Here is a 19,712-nt window from a genome sequence, read left to right as displayed (position 1 = left end):
TTTATAAAGTGTGATAGCAAGAGTAGAGGGCTTCACAGGTATTCGGAGAGATATCGGAAGGAGAGAATGTATAAAAACAACAACAAAAACCCAGGATAGAGTCAATGAAGATGACCCAGGAACAAAGCAATATAAAACTCACCAGTTCTTATGGACCTGCATAAAAGTAAGAGGGAGGGGGAGAGAATGATGGAGAGGGCTGTGGCCTCCTTCAGGAATCAAAGCTGTTTTAGGATTGGTTTATGTGATCACATGACATAGTAAGCTCCCTCCACCACCAGGGCCATATTCCCAGTGTAGATTTCAATAGAAATGAGAGCTTTGCCCAACAGAGTAATTGGTAGTTATTTCAGTGTGGAGTATGTCTCCTTGTACGACTGGGACCCAAGCTCATGATCTGAACTGTCCTGGGACATGCTCATAAATGAGAATCAAGACAGTGATTCCTTAATCTAGTAGTATTCATGATACCCATAGATTGCTTCTGATTAGCAAACATCAAACACTAGGGATAAGTCACTCAAAATCAGTATAAATAAATACTTGATAATATTTTTAGGAAGGGAATGATTGTATGCAATATGTTTCTAACTCAATTTTGTCTTTGGTGATGTTTTTGATGATGGAATTCTACAGCTTTTCTTCATCATGCATACATGTGGTCCACTGTAGTGACTAAAAATGGGTTGTCCAGTATAAAAAGGCCGCAACAGGATCTAGTAGCTGAAGCCCAGGACAGTCTTTGACCCAGAGATGTTACTCCCTGATCTATCTATCTATCTATCTATCTATCTATCTATCTATCTATCTACCTATCTATCTATCTATCTATCTGCACAGGTGTATATCTATAAATAGATAAGCACATACATACGTATATATTCAACCCTTTCTACACAAAGTCTGTTTTCTGATGAACTCCTTAAAACAAGGGCTGGTTACAAATAATTTTTAAACCTTACTTAAAATATGTTCTATATTATATATATAATATAGTGTACATATTATAGTTTATAGAGAGAGAGTGACGCTATTTGGAATTGTATTTCTAAACTCCACAGCTTTTAAAAAAAATTTCTGTCCATTGTGGGGCTTGAACTCAGGGCCTGAGCTCTGTCCCTGAGCTTTTCTCCTCAAGGATAGCACTCTATCACTTTGAGCCAAAGCTCCACTTCCAGTTTTTGAGTGGTTAATTAGTGATAAGAGTCTCTTGGGGGGCTGGGAAGGTGGCTCAGTGGTAGAGCACTTGCCTTGCATGCATGAGGCCCTGGGTTCGATTCCTCAGCACCACATAAGCAAAAAGATAAAAGCCGGAAGTGGCGCTCTGGCTCAAGTGGTAGAGTGCTAGCCTTGAGCTGAAGAGCTGAGGGACAGCGCCCAGGCCCAGAGTTCAGGCCCCATGACCGGACCCAAAAAAAAAAGAGTCTCTTGGGGACTTTTTTGCCTAGCCTGGCTTTGAACCACAGTGCTCAGATCACAGCCTTCTGAGTAGCTAGGATTACAGGCGTGAGCCACATGCACCTGGCTTACTTTTTTTTTTTTATTGCATGAAGGAGAGTATTTGGAGAATATTAATTCCACTATTTTTTCTTCAGAAGTCAAGTATTTGTTTGCAAAGTACCTTGTAGAAAGGTAATATACAGACAAGGAACAAATATGTTTCAACACTGTGACTACATTTATGTGATGCATAATAATTAGAAGTGTTTTGCAAATAGGGCTATCTTGGATCTTTTGAAGAATATGTAATAATTCCTCATTTCCAAATATTTTCAGTATGGATCATGTTCTCTTTAAAGGTTTATTTTAACTTATCCTAGGGCAATATATATTTGTGCTATACTGTGAAAGTACATTCCATTTTTTTATATCACCTCTGAAATTCAAGTCAGACCCAGAACAAATTCCACCAAGAGAAATTTTCTTACGATGCTTAGTGCACAGGCTAGCAAAACCATGGATAATATCCCTAACTAAACCACAAGAGTGTTAGAGCTTTCATATTATGATTTTCTTTTTCTTAATGAGAATGATAATGGTTTCTCCACACTTACATTAATTTTTAATCAGAGTCTCTTACTCTCTTGATTGAATTCTTCAACACTGCTAATGGCCTTCCCTATAATGTTCATTCACCTAAAATATGTATGCTGATGCCATATCTTATTTTTCAAAGGAAACTTGCGTAAAGCCCAAAGCATAGTAATAGCCACATGGATGGTAGGCCACAGCAGGGTGCCATCTGTTTGATCAGAATGCCACCAGAAAATCCTTAAAATTTCAGTTATCTTCTTTAGGGTTTTTTAAAGTCTTACTCATGACCTACTTGAGATATTGTTTAATATAAAATTTCTTTCAAATAATTTAGCTGGCACAAAACTAGAAGACATTCTTATGTTTACCTAGGGTCACTTCTAATAATGATTTATGGAAAGAGGAAACTAGTATTCCTGATCTTTTAATCAGGCAGGTCTCTGTAGCTTTTAGTTAAGTACAAGTAAGATAGTAAGATTATCTTTACTCATCATACAACATCAGCCTTAAAATGGGGGAGAAGTGGGGCTGGGAAGGTGGCTCAGTGGTAGAGCGCTTGCCTTACATGCATGAGGCCCTGGGTTCGATTCCTCAGCACCACATAAGCCAAAAGAAAAAAGCCAGGAATGGCACTGTGGCTCAAGTGGTAGAGCTCTAGCCTTGAGCTGAAGAGCTGAGGGACAGTGCCCAGGCCCAGAGTTCAGGCCCCACGACCCAACCCCCCAAAAAAGGGGGGGGAGAAGTTAAATTTTAGGGTACTAAAGTAGATATCTAACAAATGAAGTGTTTTTAAAACTGTAACAGACTTGCTGGGTACCAATGACTCATCTCTATAATCCTAACTACTCAGAAGGCTGAGATCTAAGGATTGTAGTTCGAAGCTATCCTGGGCAGGGAACTCCATGAGACTCTTATCTCCAATTAACCACCAAAAAGATGAAAGTGGAGTTGTGGTTCAAGTGATAGAGCTCCAACCTTGATTATAAAAGCTAGGTGACAGTACCCAGGCCCAGAATTCAACCCCAGTCCCAGGACATAGACACACACACACACACACACACACACACACACACACACACACACACACACACACACACACACACACACACACACACACACACACACACACACACACACACACACACACACACACACACACACACACACACACACACTAGTTTAACTATATGTTAATTTACCAAAAGGAGAAAATGTAATTGTTTTCTTAAGGAGAATCAGTTGCTTCTCTGTCAATTTTATTACAAATTCAGGCTTTGAACATACCTTTTGACTGACATTTGGGTCCACTGTATCCTGGACAGCACCTCCATTCTAATGAGGTGACAATTTTATGTTGCATTCTGTACACAGAATTGAGTACCTTCTGAGATCTGGAGAGAAAAACATGTGAGAGAAAATGGATTATGTGCTTTATATTAAGTAATCAGTTGCAATTATACATGTTAAGAATTTGAAATAATGCCTCAAATATAGTGAGCATTTAGTAAATGTTTACTGGTATGATTATAATCTTAATGCTGATCATCAATATTATATTCAAAATTTCCAAACCTAGATTTCTTTGCACATACTCAAAATATTACTGATTTGGCATTACCTAGTGACCCTAGGTAAGTGGATACCTGTTTTTACATTTTCTAAAGATACTATAGCTAAACCAGTGTTAGAACTTATTTTAATTCCACTTTAAAAGAGTTACAGTGGGATTATTTAGTCAATTTCAATTCCTATTTCCTAGTTATAGTTAAAAACATCTTTATTTCCTCCAGCTCAATCTCAAACAACTTGACATAAATACTGGTAATCTAGCTAAAATTAGGATAACCATAATCAACTCATGTCCAAAGTTTTAAGGTTATACTCTATAATATTCTTTGTTAAATAATGTGTCAAGAGAGAGAAAGAAGATAGAATGTGAGAAAAAGCTGTTTCTGAGATGAAATCATACAAGATAAATGAAAATAAAATCAGACAAGATAAAAAATCAGGTGAGATAAATATAACATCTAAACATAATAATCAGTATGATTAGTGACTGGTGTAAAAATTATGAGCTCTGTATAGAGAAATGTAAGCTCTAAAAGCAACTTGTCCAAACTATTTTTATAATATGGCTTCAAGTTCTGAATGACATTTTTCAAGTGGGTTTATGAAACAAGCATATGTTATCTTGTTTAATCTTGTGTTCTTTCTATAACAAAACTATTATTACCCGATTTGCCAACAAAAAAGCTGAAGGAAAAAGAGATGAAATGGCATATTCACAGCTCTATGCCCAAAAAACACTAAAGCCAGAATTTTAACCAGTCTTGTGGTTGCATCTCACAATCCTAGAGCTTACTTATCTACCTGGTTCCTGCTTGAATCTGTGGAGGAAATGCATAACAGAGTGAAGCACAAGAGACTTTCTTATGACTTTCTGCTGAGACTTAACTCATAGTGCCTCAGAAGTGATTTCTCAATGGTCACATGAACTCTCAGACCTTTTCCATTTCTAACAGCTAAGCCACTAAGCTAAGCCACTTACTTACTTTTTTAATAAAAGATGTACCATTCTCAAGTCCAATAGTTAAAATTCATAGAAAAATCAAGAAAATAATTTTATTTAGCGTTTGTGGGTTCAGCTTCAACACTTACATGAATCACTGTTGGCGTAAGTGGACCTGTTTTTGTCAAACTGAATATCCATTATACATAGCTCAGACGTAATAAGAAAAAAAGAAGACAAATACTGTTTGAGTCCTGAATAAAGGGAGAGATCCATTCAAAAGTATATTTAAAAAACAAGAGACTCAAGATCAACATATCTGGCTTGTTTAGTAAGAACATAAAGAAGAGTTCATGTTTAGTAAGAACATAAAGAAGAGTTCACCTTGAACTCAGAAGGACAGCATGAAAGAGGCTTTTGTGGAAACAGTTTCACTATTAAAGAATTAACAGTGTGTTATTTTTGCCATCTGTCAACATGAAAATTGTCACTAAGGGTGTAATTGCTGAACACAGAACTAGAGCTGGGATTCCCTAAATCCCTAAGATGTACTTAGTTCTCTGGACCATGAACTTGAGCTATCCCTCAAGGGACTAAGAACACCTTGATTTTATGTATCCTTACTGTGCATTGTTCCAGATTGCTGGCGTGTCAGATTCATTCCCTGAGTTATTCGTATGACAATTTGCATAACATTAGTAGCCATCTTGGCTCCAAGAGCAATTTTAGTTTTTATTGCTGGCTCTTCAGAAACATCACCAGCTGAGAGCTACTGTGACTACATGAATTCAGAGGATTTATCAAGAGCTCAGGCCCCATTTTAGGACAAGGATACTGACTTAAAACAATCCACATGAAAGGAAAAGGCCCATTTAGCTGATTGCTGAGTACCGTTGTGCTTAAAGTCCTCACAGATCTAGAATATTATAAACCAAGTTACATATGGACTCCTTTCTGGCCCAGCATGGAATGCAAAATATCAGTAAATCTTTAAAATTGTATTTCATAAGGATTTTAATGATAGCACTGTGGCCAGGACACAGAGTAAAAGTAACAGCACGAGTTAATACACCAGACACCAGGATATGAGTGCACTATTCCATGCTACTTCAAACACAATGATGCAAAACAAGTATTATCAGTATTTATACTTTGCCTTCCTGAAGGCTGTATGTGTAATGTGTGGTCCCTTTCCCAACCCTACCATACATATGTGTCTAGAATGGCCAACTTTGTGTATTTTCAGACCTAAATGATCCTAGTGCAAAAAGTGGCTATTTTCTTTCTTTTTCTTAATTGTGAAAATACTGTACAGAGGAGTTACAATTACATGGGCAAGATAATGAGTACATTTCTTATCAGGCATTGTAGCCTTCTCCTTTGTTTCCCCTTCCCATTCCTTCCCATCCTCCCCCCACCCCACCCCGCACGAAAGTTGTAAAGTTCATTTTCGACATAACGACTTGTACATCTCATTGTTGCAATGGGTCCACCTGTAAGTGGCTATTTTCAATAAATTACATACCTCTGAGGACAGCCGTTGATCCAGCCACAGGCTTCTCTCCCACTTGGAATGTAATTCACCTGGTTGTCCAAAATCACTGTGGGGGATAACCTGGTATGTACGTAAGCACACCAGTTCCTAGGGGAGAAACCATTATTGTGAGGAAAAGGTATTATTTGCATCAAAATTGTTTTCAGAGATTATATCTATATCTATATCTACTTAATATCATAGATTAGATGCCCTGAAAGACTTAGGCCTAGCTTTAAAGGTCTACATAAAGCAAGAGCAAACAACACTCGCTGCTATAGTCAGAAAAAGAAAAGAAACACCATGAGAACAAAATTAAAAGAGATTTAACCAGACCCCAGTGGCTCATGACAATAACTAGTTACTCAGGACATTGAGATCTGAGGTTTCAACCCTAGCCTGAGCAGGAAAGTCTCTGAGACTCTTATCACTAATTAACCATCAGAAAGCTGAAAGTGGAAGTATGGCTCAAGTGATAGAGTATCAGCCTTGAGCTGAAGAAGCTGAGGTCAAGCCCCAGTACAGGCACTGAATAGATGAAAGATAGATAGTTAGTTTTAAAACATCAAAGGTAATCCAGAAGATCCATCAAAATTTAGCTTTTTAAGTCAAAATCTAATGTTGCTCTTATGGTAAGCATTAACAAAATGCTGAGATCAGAGACGCAACTATATGTGAATTACTTTGGATAATGTACAATAAGGCACAATTTGAATAATGATTAGAAAGATGCAAATAATAAATGATGATAATAACAGTATAAGGGTCAAAGAAAAAAAAGCCTCCATTTTGCAACAGCAACAACAGATAATATGACTGAAAATAAATAAAACAACACTATTCTTGATGCAAATCATTGTAAGAATTTAGCAATGTACTTAACATGAACTACTTTATTATTGATAGCAAATTAAATTTATTTAACTACAAGATTGTTATCAATTACATTTGTATATGCCAAAAATTCATTAATGATAATATTTGCAATTGCAAAAGGTAACAAGTGTAATATATTTGAGAAAAAAATCCAACAGAAAGCAATATCATGTAAGACAAGAGAAAACTCCAACAAGCTGTGCTAAGTGATGGGAAAATCAAATGTAAGCATGTCATTCATCTACAAATCAAGGTTATCTTAAAAAGCCAACCATACCTTGGTATTTTAAGCCAATTTATTCTGTTATTTTATTTTTTACTAGTGAGCTAAGAACATGAACCTCAGAAAGCTGTGCCTCTTGACATAGCAGTCTATGAAATATCCCTGTCTATGGGAAAGGGACCAGGTTTCTATGCAAATCCAGTGATGGTTCTAATCACTGACAGTGACTAACTTCACCAGAAGTTAGTGGCCACATGAACATGAACACTTGCCAAGTGATTGTGGAGGGGACAAGGTCGGGCAGAAAAAAAAGTAGTACGATCTCCATCTTAATAGTCTAGGGGATTTGGGAAAGCACCATATATTTTCTTGGTGAGAAGAAATGGTAGCATCATCTGCTCAGACCTTTGAAAATCCTAAACCTGTAAAAAGGATCTCATGGCCAAAATCATGGAGGAATCAAAGTATGATATGAATAGATAGCTCATGGCCCAACTATCTTTAGTCCATGCAAATTCAGAGAAACAGCCACAACTAAAGAGCCCCTAGTGTGACTCATAATTAAGTGTTGTTACTGATGAAATAAACACCTAAGAGACATCATGAAAAACATCAATGAGATTTTAAAACCAAATTATCTGGAAATGTAGGATTAACAATATAAAGTTACGCATGGCAAAATGGTGATGGACAGTTGAAAGGCAAATCCTTGACAAGCATTTTGTTCCAACCTAGAAATCCTTTGTACCTTCCCAAACTGATGATGCTAGATGAAGCAGTGACTTTGAAGCGTTTAGCTTTTCATGGGGTCATAACCCTCCTCCCAGTCCACTGCGTTTGGAACTCGCTTTAAGGGTAATAATTCTGTTGCTTTTGTGCAGCAACATGTACTGCAAAAAAGGCTCTTATTGATTCTTTGGATTTTCCAAGTCACTAGATAAAAGGTTTAGTCTAGGAAAAAGCAGATATCTTCGGATGGGAGTGAAAGTCTAGCTTGTTGAATATATAAAAGAGAAGGTCAAAAAGGATTCTAACCCTTCCTTATGAAACTCTCAGGCTTGTATAGAATGGACTAAGAAGAGGCATCATAAATGATCTACTATACTTCAGACATTGTAGAAACTCAATGGTTAGGTTGCTCATGGAAAAGAAAACCAAGAAAATGTTTCATTAATTGGCAAAACCATGTCCAAGTCATATTTATTTATTCTTATCTGGATCTGCGTGAAAATGGATGAAAGCAACCAGGCTACCTTTAAATAACACCTGTCCACACTGCTTTCCTTAATAAAGAGGAACATAGCATTGTTCAGTTATACTAATCCGTACAACTCAGATTAATAAACTATGTTCACTATGCTTTCATATTGAGAACCTGTGGCCTGAATTGACACACTAGGAGAACTGAGCCAAGTCTTCAGGATTCTCATTGATCACGAGACATCAGCAAAAGTCTTTACCATAAACCAAGCCTCGGTAATACAATTTCCTCTCAGATGTTGGAGATTTTGTGTTTGGGGAGATTGAATAAATCTTAAAATCTTCCATTTCTACCTTATTCATCTTAATAAGAGTTCTGATAAACTCAAATTCTAAGGAGAGCAAGAAAAAAATGATTATTTCTGAAAATTAGCACTCTCAAAGGAACAGCGTTATCATACGAATAGGATAACTACCTCCCGCTAATAAGTACCCATTAATATCACCCACTAATATTCATCTACTAATATCCATCCATGGCTCTGTCCCATGAAAAGTGTAAGATAAAATGAACATTTGTTTACTTGGTACTTAAAGATGACTGTAAATTACAAATGGAAAAACATATAGATGTATTTATAACTTGTCAATACCTCAGGGGAAAATCAAATAAAGATTTAGAGATGAAAATCAAATGTAGGAGTGTGGCTCAAGTAATAGAGTATCTGCCTAGTAATTGTGAGTCCCTGAGTTCAGTACTTAGTACTTAGTTCAGTTCTTAGTACTGCTAAGATAAACATTAACTCTACATAGGAGAAAAACTCATTCATACTAGTACTAATTTATTTATTGAAAAACCTCTTTTCTTAATTATAAGGTTATTATTACATACAAACACTTGAGCTGATTTTGTCTGCTAATACTTTCTAAGAGCAAAATTATAAAATAACAATTTTGTACAGCACTGTACATTTAAAACCTCAAGTCCATACATAGTAAAAAAAAATCACCAATTCCATGGTGATATTTAGGATAAGCATATCCTAAGTATGTAAAGTAGTCCAATTTTTAGTTTATTATTTGTTCAAATCCAGCCTGCTTATTTCATTTTCAAGTTCCTAACAATCTGACATATACAACAAATCCCCTCTCTTTTATTTTTGTATAAATTAATAAAATGAAGTTTGAGGATGAAAATGAAAGTCATTTCATAGTCATGCATCTATGTTTATTGATGTTGATCGTTAGGAGAAAAACACTTAAATAAAGCTTCATTTGATTCAATAGTTCCCACTAAGTCCCTGAAGATAGATCTTTAAATTAGTCAAAAAAGAACTGATTGTAGGCAGTCTATACCAGTCAGGGGAAATGTTCTCCTTAGCACCTTAACCTAATTTAAGAGTATCATGAAACTATAATGAATCACAATAGTGGCGTTGTAGCTCAAGTGGTAGAGCGCTCGCCTTGAGCTGAAGAGCTAAGGGACAGCGCCCAGGCCCAGAGTTCAAGCCCCACGACCGACCAAAAAAAAAAAAAAGAGTCTCACAATAGCCAAGGCAGAAATGAATCAAATATAAATTGATAGGTAAGTGAAAAACATGGACAATATGCATTACCTGTAATATGTAATATATAACATTGTATGTACAGATGCACAGAAAATGAAATATTATTCAACTTTATAAAGGACAAAACTTCTGATACATTACAACATGAATGAATTTTGAAGATTCTATACATAATATAATAAATTAGATGCCAGGCTCACAACTTCAATCCTGGCTATTTGGGAGGCTGAGATCTAAGGATCATGGTTTGAAGCCAGCCCGGGCAGCAAAGTTTATGAGACTCTTATTTCCAATTAATCACAGTGGTGCTGTGGCTCAAGTGGAAGAGAGCTCGCCTTGAGCAAAAAGGAGCTCAGGGACAGCACCCAGCCCCTAAGTTCAAGCTCCAGGATCAGCAAAAAAAAAAAAACCAAAACAACAACACAAACATCAATATTCTATACAAATGCTATATACATTCCACTGATATATGACATACCTTGAATAGTCAAATTCATAAAGACACGAGGTAGACTATGGTTGTCAGAGGCTGAGAGGCAAGAGGAAGGTACAGTTATTATTTAATGGTATAGAGTTTGAGTTTGAAAAATGTGAGTTATAGAAATTGAAGTTGGTGATGGCTGAAGACAATATGAATTAATAGAATTGCACACTTAAAGATGGTTACAATGATAGATTTTATGTTATTTGTATTCTTTCACAACAAAATAAATACATACATGCATATACAAATGACCAAAATGTCATGAAAGACCAGGAATAATATTCAATATGACTTTTGTTAAAATCAGAGAATGCAGAAGAATAAAACCAGGAAGAAAAAGTAAAAGAAAGAAAGGACAGACAGAGGGACCAACAAACAAAAAGAGCTGCAATGGGAAAAAGAAGAGAAAGGAAGAGCTAGGGAAGGAGACATTTCTGTTAAAATATTCAGTCACAAATATGTACTTTTCCTAATGATTTGATCATGCAGGACTCTTTGCTGGACAAGAGGTCTTGCTCTTATGTCACACATGGAAGCAAATACAGAAGACAGTTCATTCCTCACATGATTTTTCTGACGTAGAATAAAGCAGAAGGAGGGGGTAGTGAGTGGGATCATTTGCATAAGCAAAAGCAAATAATGAGGAAAATGTTTCCTTGAGTAGAATCATTTCATAGCTGTGGACATGAGACTTCCAACAAAGCTGGAGACTAGACATAGGCTGTCTGCTTTGAGATTTCGATTCCTCCACTTCTAAGCTATTTCCTTGCTATCTCTTATGCTTCCTCATCCATTCAGTTGATACAATGATATTATATATCTAAGTTGTTTGTGAGACTAAATGAGTTAATCTATGTTAAACACTTACTGCCACTGCTGGAAATAATGAGCTGTGAGATTATTATGTAGGAAGTATATGTGTGTATGTGTACACATATGTATCTAATTCTTTTTGCCTCATATCCAAACAGACATGCCTCCTTTTTTTGCTGTAATGACCTGATAAATTCCTCTTAACCATAATTGCTTTTATGTTTTAAATCAATAATAATTTTCAGAAAATCAATACAGAAGGCTATCATCATCATTTATGTTCAGTTCAGATAATGAAACTTGGCTCTCAGGGGAAATATAATATTCAAAGTGTCTCTATAGACTGAAGAAGTTATGAAAAAGAAGTTTCCAAAGTGCTTCAGAATGTTTTATTTGGATTTTATTTTTAATCAAACTAGAACAGAGATACTTCATAGTCATTAATTTGATTTTATAAATTTACATGTAGTTCCCTAGACCATAAATGAGTTAGTAAAACAAGGGAAATATACACAATATGGATGAAAATAGTGGAAATAAGCAAATAGAAAAGATTCTTGGTATGTAAATCACATTTAAGTAAAACACTAAACTTTTTATACTTAGTTTTGCTAACAATCCAAAAGACAAGTTCATTTAAATACTTATTTTTTTTTTCATTTTGTTGGTTGTGGGGCCTGAACTCTGGGCCTGGGCAATGTCCCTCAGCAATTCAGCTCAAGGCTAGTGCCCTACAACTTGAACCATGATGCCACTTCTGGCTTTTCTCTGTTTATGTTGCTGAGGAATTGAACCCAGGGTCTCATGCGTGGGAGGCAAGCGCTCTACCACTGAGCCAACTTCCCAGCCCCTTAAATACTTATTTCTGTAAGTATTCAGAGGAAAAAAAATGCTGTTTTTCTATGCACAGAGGCTTATGCCTATAATATGAGCATTATGGAGGAGGAGGAAGAGATGAGGCTAGCCTGAGACATATGGAGAGTCTGTTAGAGCAATCATAGTAATGATAATCATTTATTGGGTATTTCATTTTCATTGAATGTATTTTCATCCACTAATGGTAAATTATTTGACTAATTCTTAAATTCTAAAGCATTCAGTCTTAGGCAAAATACTAGCTTTCTGAAAGGATCGTGTTAGTGAATAGATATCTAAACCAATTTTCAAAGAGGAATAACATAAAAAACTCAAATCATGTAGAATTTTTGATACTTCGATTTTATGGTTAACTTAGACTTTCACAAGACACACGTTCTTATAAATATTAACTTTTACAAGTCGTGTCCTAGTAAGCACTATTAATTTTCTTTCTGGAGTAAGCAAAGTATGGACAATAGAATTGAATTTTCAGTCATCAATGCCTGTATAGTACTTTGAGTCACAACTTCTTGTCCATAAACAATATTCTCAGCATCAGGTTCTAGAGAATGAGCCTGAGGTATTTCCACTTTATGCCATACCTGCAGATTTTATTTTTGGATCCAAGCTATTTTCCAGTTTTCAAAGTCAAAGGGAGTACCTCTTAGAGCTGGTAACACTGAATTCAATAATATACATGTATAACGTTTATATATATAAGGGTTTTAAGGCCTAACTGTTATATATCCTTTTTTCATATTATATTTTGTATTTTACCTAATTTATTGCCTATCTTTAAGTAGTTATACAAAAGAGTTGCTATTTGACAAAGCAGTTTATGAATACAATGCATCTTCATCAGTGTCACCCCATTCAACATCGGCTGCTGACATTTGGAAAACTGTAAACTGCTTTGAAACCAGTAGGTGTCAGGCTTTACCACTGTGCAAATCATGAAGCAAGCCTGCTGGGTGGGAGGCTTGTTTTATGCTTCATTTACTTGTTTCTGTGATCATTTAGCATTTCATCCTTAAAGAAATTTTATCATTGGAACAGTAAAAGGTATAGGAATACAAAAATTTCCAAATACCTGAGATGTGTAAGCATTTATTAAATCCTATCACTTAACATATTTGTATTATATACACACATATACAGTATGCTTTATATTATTGTATTTATATATTGTATTGCTTTATTATAATTATATATGATTGGATATATTTTATATTTATTTGTATACATTTATGTAAATACATATAATTATATATACAACATGCTGATGTAATAATATTTTATAGATAAAGTATATTATATAATATACATACACATATGAGTGTTTATAACATATTTAAACTAAATGATATGTACACACATTGATATCAGATTATATTATATTATACTGTATTATATGTTAGGACCATAAATAGGGACAGCAAAGTAATGAAGTAAAGTAAATGACTAATGAGGGAAAAACTGAGAGATGGAAAATCCGTATATAGTTCTTGTCCTCACTGGCTGTAATTGAATAGGTGCATATATTTGCAAAAGCACGTGTTTCTATTTGGGATTTTATGACATGTGAGAATAATTCCCTTTGAATGTCACTAGGTTCAATAGTAACTTTCCAAACAGCGCATGATTTTAATTCAAAACAGCATATATTCAGATTTTTTAATCTCAAAAACCTACTCAATATTCACACAGAGAAATTACATTTTGATTGACAGAAGAATTAATTGCTTGGTTTTATAATTTTAAATAATTTAAAATGAAATATTTAAATTTTGAATTCAAAAAATAGCCTAATGAGAGATAACTAGAACTTAACTGGGGATGACATTAACTCAGAAGTCATAAATTATTGAAGATACTTCTTTTCACATAAGTTTCAAAAGAATATAACAAATGAAATTCTGAAAGTAATAGTCATAGTCAGCATAATCAACTTTTATTTCCCTTTAGGCCCTCCTCATGAACCTTTGACTATCAATAATCTATCTATCTATCTATCTATCTATCTATCTATCTATCTATCTATCTATCTATCTATCTATCTGTATCATCTATCTCTCTATCATCTAGCTATCTAACTAAACTACCTATTTTGTCTAGTAAAGGGGCTTGATAGTTGGTGAACACTCACTCTGGCAGACAGGAAATTACAATTTTGTTGTAACTAACTATTCCCGATCTAGAAAAGTGGTAGAAAATACAAGATGAGACAAAAATCATGCTAGAAAAATCTTATAGCAAAGAGCCTATCATAGACTTGTGTTTATTAAGAATTATTATAAGGAGTAATAGAAAAGGAATTGAAAACTAAACTTTTCAATTGAGAAATGATATATTTGGGGGGAGCATTCTTTCTATTCACATATTGACCACCATATTTGACGCTTGATTTGATTCAATATTTTCTGTAACCTAATGCAAACCCCCAAATCTGCTATCATTGGAAATTTGTCACAACATGCAATTACATCATTTTACTTCATGGAAATGAGTCTGCATTGCTGTAAATACAGAAGAATCAGAATGATAATCGGGCTGAGAAGGTCGTTTAAAGGTATGATTGTCACCTGAAGCCAAAAGACCTTGCTATTCAGAGACACAAACAGGGAAGAAAAGCCCTCAAAGTAGAGAGAGAAAAGAATAAGAACACGCCTTACTTTCCTCTAGTCGTTTCAAAACTTGATTTTTGATGGCCGGGTCTTTGGTTGCCATTGCTGTCACCTCGGCTAAGGTACGTTTCTCTTGGAGACCGATTTCCCACCCCTTCTTCTGATTTGGGAGAGCTGGCCGGTGGATCTGGCTTTCTGGCAAAGCTCTGCAGAAATCTCAGTGTGGCATTGGAAAGGGCCACGCTCTCTGCTCCTGGGCCGAGCTGGATTCCAGATTGGGTAGGGAGAGCAAGGCTTTGTAACTTTACCCCTTCTGTGTTCTTGGTGGGGGTGAGCACCGGATTTCTCACGTCCTCAGGAGTGCTTGCCTTGGAGGGAGGTGGTGTCCATTGTAGAATGCTCTCTTCAGAAGTCTGAGCCTCAGGAGCTTTGGTTCCCTCAGCCAGGGCGTTCTGAAGGGTAGAAAGCATCTGGAGAATCTGCATTTCAGTTAGAGGAACCGGAGCAGAGGTCATATTCTCTTGAGAGTTTTTATCTTCAGGTGTGGCCCAAGAATACATAGTGGTATTAAGTCCAATACCTGCACTCCATAAACTAGACAGCAGGACAAATAAGTTGGCTCCCTTCATCTCAGTAGTTGCAAGCAAAAACTGTTCATGGGGAAATGGAAGACAAAGTCCTCATCTGTCGGAAAGCTACTTAGATACTGAATGTGCAGACAGAGCTTTGCCAATTTGAGATGCGCAGAGGAAACAGGTTTCTGTGTTTGCTAATGGACTCAGGAAGTTCAGTTTCCTGTTTCTGTAGTTCTTTGTGGCCTATGACCTTACCTAGGATGGACCTGTGGATGTGGTGAAGGGCCTCTGATGAAGCAAGCTACGGACGAAAGGGAAAACACACAATTATCATCAGGAAAAAACAGGAGAAAACCAGGAAGATACTTTCCGTTTCCTAAGTATGCTCCTAGGTCATGGTTCACAGACTTTGAAGAGACACTTCCCTTTGACAGCGAGGAGTATGGAATTGTATTTGTACAAAGGCATGCAAACGTTTGGGTGTACTAAATAAGACAGGGGAACCTCTATCTGTTGGACTTCTTTGGCATTGGACCACATCCTCACAACTGTATTCTGATCACAGGTATAGTCACGTGCAAATGAATAAACAGAAATTTGATCAATCATGATATATAGTTCTCTATCTGTATCTCTATCCATCTACCTATGCATCCTCTGTCTACCCTCTATCACTATTTTTATAAGCACGTTTCAGTTATGTCATTTCTTCTTAAGATTGACCTCAATGATGATAAGAAATAACAAAAGAAATCGATAATTTATTAAACGAAACTCACTTCAATGTATGCAATGATGGAGAAAGGAAGGTTGGGTGAATACATAATATTCAATATACATAGATGAAGATGGCACCAAGCAACATGAAGGGGTTGGTGGGGTGGGGAGAGATGAAAGGAGAATGGTAGAAAGGGTGACAGTGATCAAGATGCACTGTACTCATAAACTGGCATGTTGAATTACAACTCCTTGGTACAACCAAAGTTAAGATTTTAAAAATCTCCCTTAGAAGTTCCATCAGTGATACCAACAAATAGAATAGAATTTCACCTTCCCTAGTTTTCAACTCTGATTTTCTATGGATGAATATTAGTCATTTTTCCTCCAACAAATAGATGAATAAATGATAAAGTCACATGAAAATACATAAAAATGATTGTAAATGATATTTTATACCTTTACTGTAGTACAACATCCTATTAATTACAGGTAACTGAGAGTAAATTTCATTAATTCACTTTCTAGGGTTGTTTTTTTCTGATGGAGATTCTTCACAGGATGCATGATTTGGTTTCACTGCCCCAGCAAATCTTTGATTTTTAACCTTTAATTAACCTCTTTAATTTGCAAAATTCCCTAGCAGACATTTTGGACAGATGCGTATTAATTTATTGTATGCTACATTCATTCATGTGTTCATTCTTTCAGTAATTACTCAAATCCCCAGGTGTATGGAGTATTCACACTTAGGCACTGATTCTAAAGGAAATCAAAAATATTCTCAGATGTCAATTTGTGCATGGTCTATTACATGTTATTTGAAGTTAAAGTCTATGTGTAATTAATTTTTCTGCCAGCTTCTCTGCCAGATACTCGGCTCAAACCTTCTTTCTACCTGTCTCATTACATATTACTGCAGAAAAGTCCTCTCATCCCTAATTCTGAATTCAGATTGTCAGGATTTGAAACATGATTTATCTATAATTCACTAATGTCATTTGTATATCTCACTACATTTTTCTTCCTCAATTTTTGCCATTCATTTCTTCTTTTTCTAATGTTATTTATTTATTTATTTAGTCAGTCAATCATAGGACTTGAACTCAGGGTCTGGGCACTGTCCCTGAGCTTTTTCATTCAAGGCTAGCCCTCTACTGATTTCAGCCACAGCGCTACCTCTTGCCATTCATTTCTAGGAATATGTTCTTGACCTATTAGAGAGTAGATGATGCAGAGTGATTTGAGCTAAACATACAATGATCCGACCTTAATGCAGAGTAAAAAGAAGTTCCCAAGAAGTGGAGTTGTGTCTCAAAGTGGGAGGGAACATTAGCCTTGAGCAGAAAAGCTCAGAGACAGCACCCAGGCCCTGAGTTCAAGCACCATGGCCAACATTTTAAAAAAAGAGAGCCCACCAATCACCCTCTCTATAAAAACAAAAATTCCAGCACATAAAATCCACATGGCAATTTGGTATTAGAAGAATGGGTCTGTACAGGTTTTGTCATATTCTTGATATGTCAAGAAAGTTAAAAAAAAAAAAAGAAGGTGTAGCTTCTGTACCTAGAAAGTACAGACACAACTAGGTTTTGTTTGTTTGTTTATAGCAGAATAGTAATTACGAAAACTCCAAGTGAAGTATTTCTATTTGAGGTACAATTTTAAATCCAGCTCCTTACATAGACTAAAAGTAAGTAAAGGGACTATCTCAAATGTTTGGAAAACAATCAGAATAATGCACTCTAAGATTGTCCCCCTTCCTCCTCTTCCCTTCCTTCCCTTCCTTTCCCCTTCTTTCCTCTCTTCCTCCCTTGCCTTCCCTGTCTTTCCTTCTTATCTTTTCCTTTCCTCCCCTATCTTTTCCTCTTTCTTTTATTCCTCCACTATTCTTTCCCTATCCCCTTCCATTTCCTTCCTTCTTTCCTTCCTGATTTTTCCCCTTGTTTCAATGGTTTAAAACCCTCCTTGATCCTGTTCAAACAGGAGAACTTTAGTAGGAAAAGGTCACTCAATGGTTCTATAATACCAACTAGCGAACAAATGGTAATAAAACCAAATGGAAATCAGTAGTCCATTTCATCTCTTGTGAGGTATCGACCAAAGATGCCTTTTGCTTGACCCCATCTAAGCTTACATGTGACCTTGTGATCCAAAGGCTAGATACTCTGTATCTCGTTATCGATCTCTAGGCCATTTCTTCTAGGAACTCCTTGGAGGATCCCCAGTTTATTTGATAATCCAGGAATATGGATCAACCACTAATTGGAAATATAAAATATTTGTGCCACAAAAGCGGTCAGAGGCCTAACTTCAAATTCCATTTTCTGTTATTAATAGAATGTCATAAAATACCATTTAAGGAAAATAGTATACCTAGGATGGCTGCCTGAAGAACAGTCAGTTCATTCTTTCTTCTAGATGTTCTAGAAGAATGGAAGCTGAATGGATGGACAGCCCCAGGAATACCATTGTGTTGAGTTTTCTTTTTGCCTCACAGCTCTAACATTAGGTACTGGGGGATTTTCACACTAGGGTAATTCAAAGGTACAAAGGAGCACCAAAAATAAACTCATCCAAAATGACTCCTGTCTAAGCAAAGCAGTAGAAAGTTTGGAACCTGAAACAAAATAGAATTTTTTATGCTAAAAAAACCTAGAAATGTTTTTTAATTGGAAAGGGCTGTACTCCAAGTATATATCACAAGAACCTCACCCCTATCAGGAAGGCTGACTAGCAAGTTAGATTTCTATATCTCAGATGGTTGTAGGAAGGTGTCACAAACCTTGCCCTCCTATTCTGTCATGCCAGAATTGACCAACATAGGAAACAGAAATTGTATTGTCACGATGGTTCCATTTGTCCGGCACAGAAGTGCATACCTGTAATCATAGCCCTCCATAAGCTGAAGCAGAAAGATCAAGAGTTCCTGGTCAACCTAGGTTACATAGAGCCAAAACCCAAAACCCAAACAAACCAGAGAAAGTGTCCTGAATGTACTGCCATCACCTTCCGGAGGCCGGTTCAAGAGCCAGCTGGCTGAAGTAGCTGTGAATAGCTGGGCCATGAGAGCCACACTGTGCATGGCTGGCTCTTGTTTCCAAAGGCTCGAGAGAGATGGATCTCCTCGTATGTGGAAATCCAGATGTGAACTTGGAAAGAGCAAATACATTTACAGGCTGATTTCTTGCTGAAAAGCAGATGAGCTTCCCCAAATCTCCAAGTCTAGATCGCCCTCCTTTAGTCTATCACAAGGCAATCTTATGCTAGGCTTCTGGACATAACAGAATGCATGCAGAACCAAGACTGGATGGGATGGTTGGGACTGGCAGCAGATCATGTGGATACTTACAGCCCTGTGGAGGAGAACAGACACACCACGCAAGGCCACACTCTGGAGGAGTTAACGCAGGACTAACGAATGCAGGCTTAGCAGTACCAGGAGGGTGAAGTCTCCCAGCCCCCAGGAAAGGGTGAGACCGGCCTGTTGTAATAATTCTGCATGCTGTCAGGGAGGGGGAGCCTGCTGCTCAAGGCTAAACAGGAACCGTGTCTGGACTCCTGATAAGGGGGCTCCTTTGGCTTCACAACTTTATCCTCAGGAGCAGAGAGAGGAGAGGAACTTGTGGTTTTCCCCATCCCTCAACCTCCAGTTGGAGAATGGTAGGCAACACAGAATGCGGCTTCTTATTTTTTA

The 19,712-nt window shown here is 36.6% G+C and overlaps 1 protein-coding gene across 1 annotated transcript in view; it reads right to left on the bottom strand.

The window, feature by feature from the left end:
* The window catches only part of Mmrn1 (multimerin 1), a 40,517-nt gene extending 24,977 nt beyond the window's left edge, over positions 1-15,540 (bottom strand). The window contains exons 1-3 of the mRNA XM_070022281.1: positions 14,772-15,540; positions 6,069-6,185; positions 3,319-3,425 (exon numbers count right to left, since the gene is read on the bottom strand). Coding sequence (XP_069878382.1) covers positions 3,319-3,425; positions 6,069-6,185; positions 14,772-15,352 — 805 coding nt within the window. The 5' untranslated portion in view covers positions 15,353-15,540. The remainder of the gene's footprint in view (positions 1-3,318; positions 3,426-6,068; positions 6,186-14,771) is intronic.
* Positions 15,541-19,712: the final 4,172 nt, after the last annotated feature.

The sequence above is a fragment of the Dipodomys merriami genome, unplaced genomic scaffold (genome assembly GCF_024711535.1).
Source record: "Dipodomys merriami isolate MVZ:Mamm:240054 unplaced genomic scaffold, mDipMer1.0.p SCAF_15, whole genome shotgun sequence".
Lineage (NCBI taxonomy): Eukaryota > Metazoa > Chordata > Mammalia > Rodentia > Heteromyidae > Dipodomys > Dipodomys merriami.
This window is presented reverse-complemented; position numbering and strand designations above follow the sequence as displayed.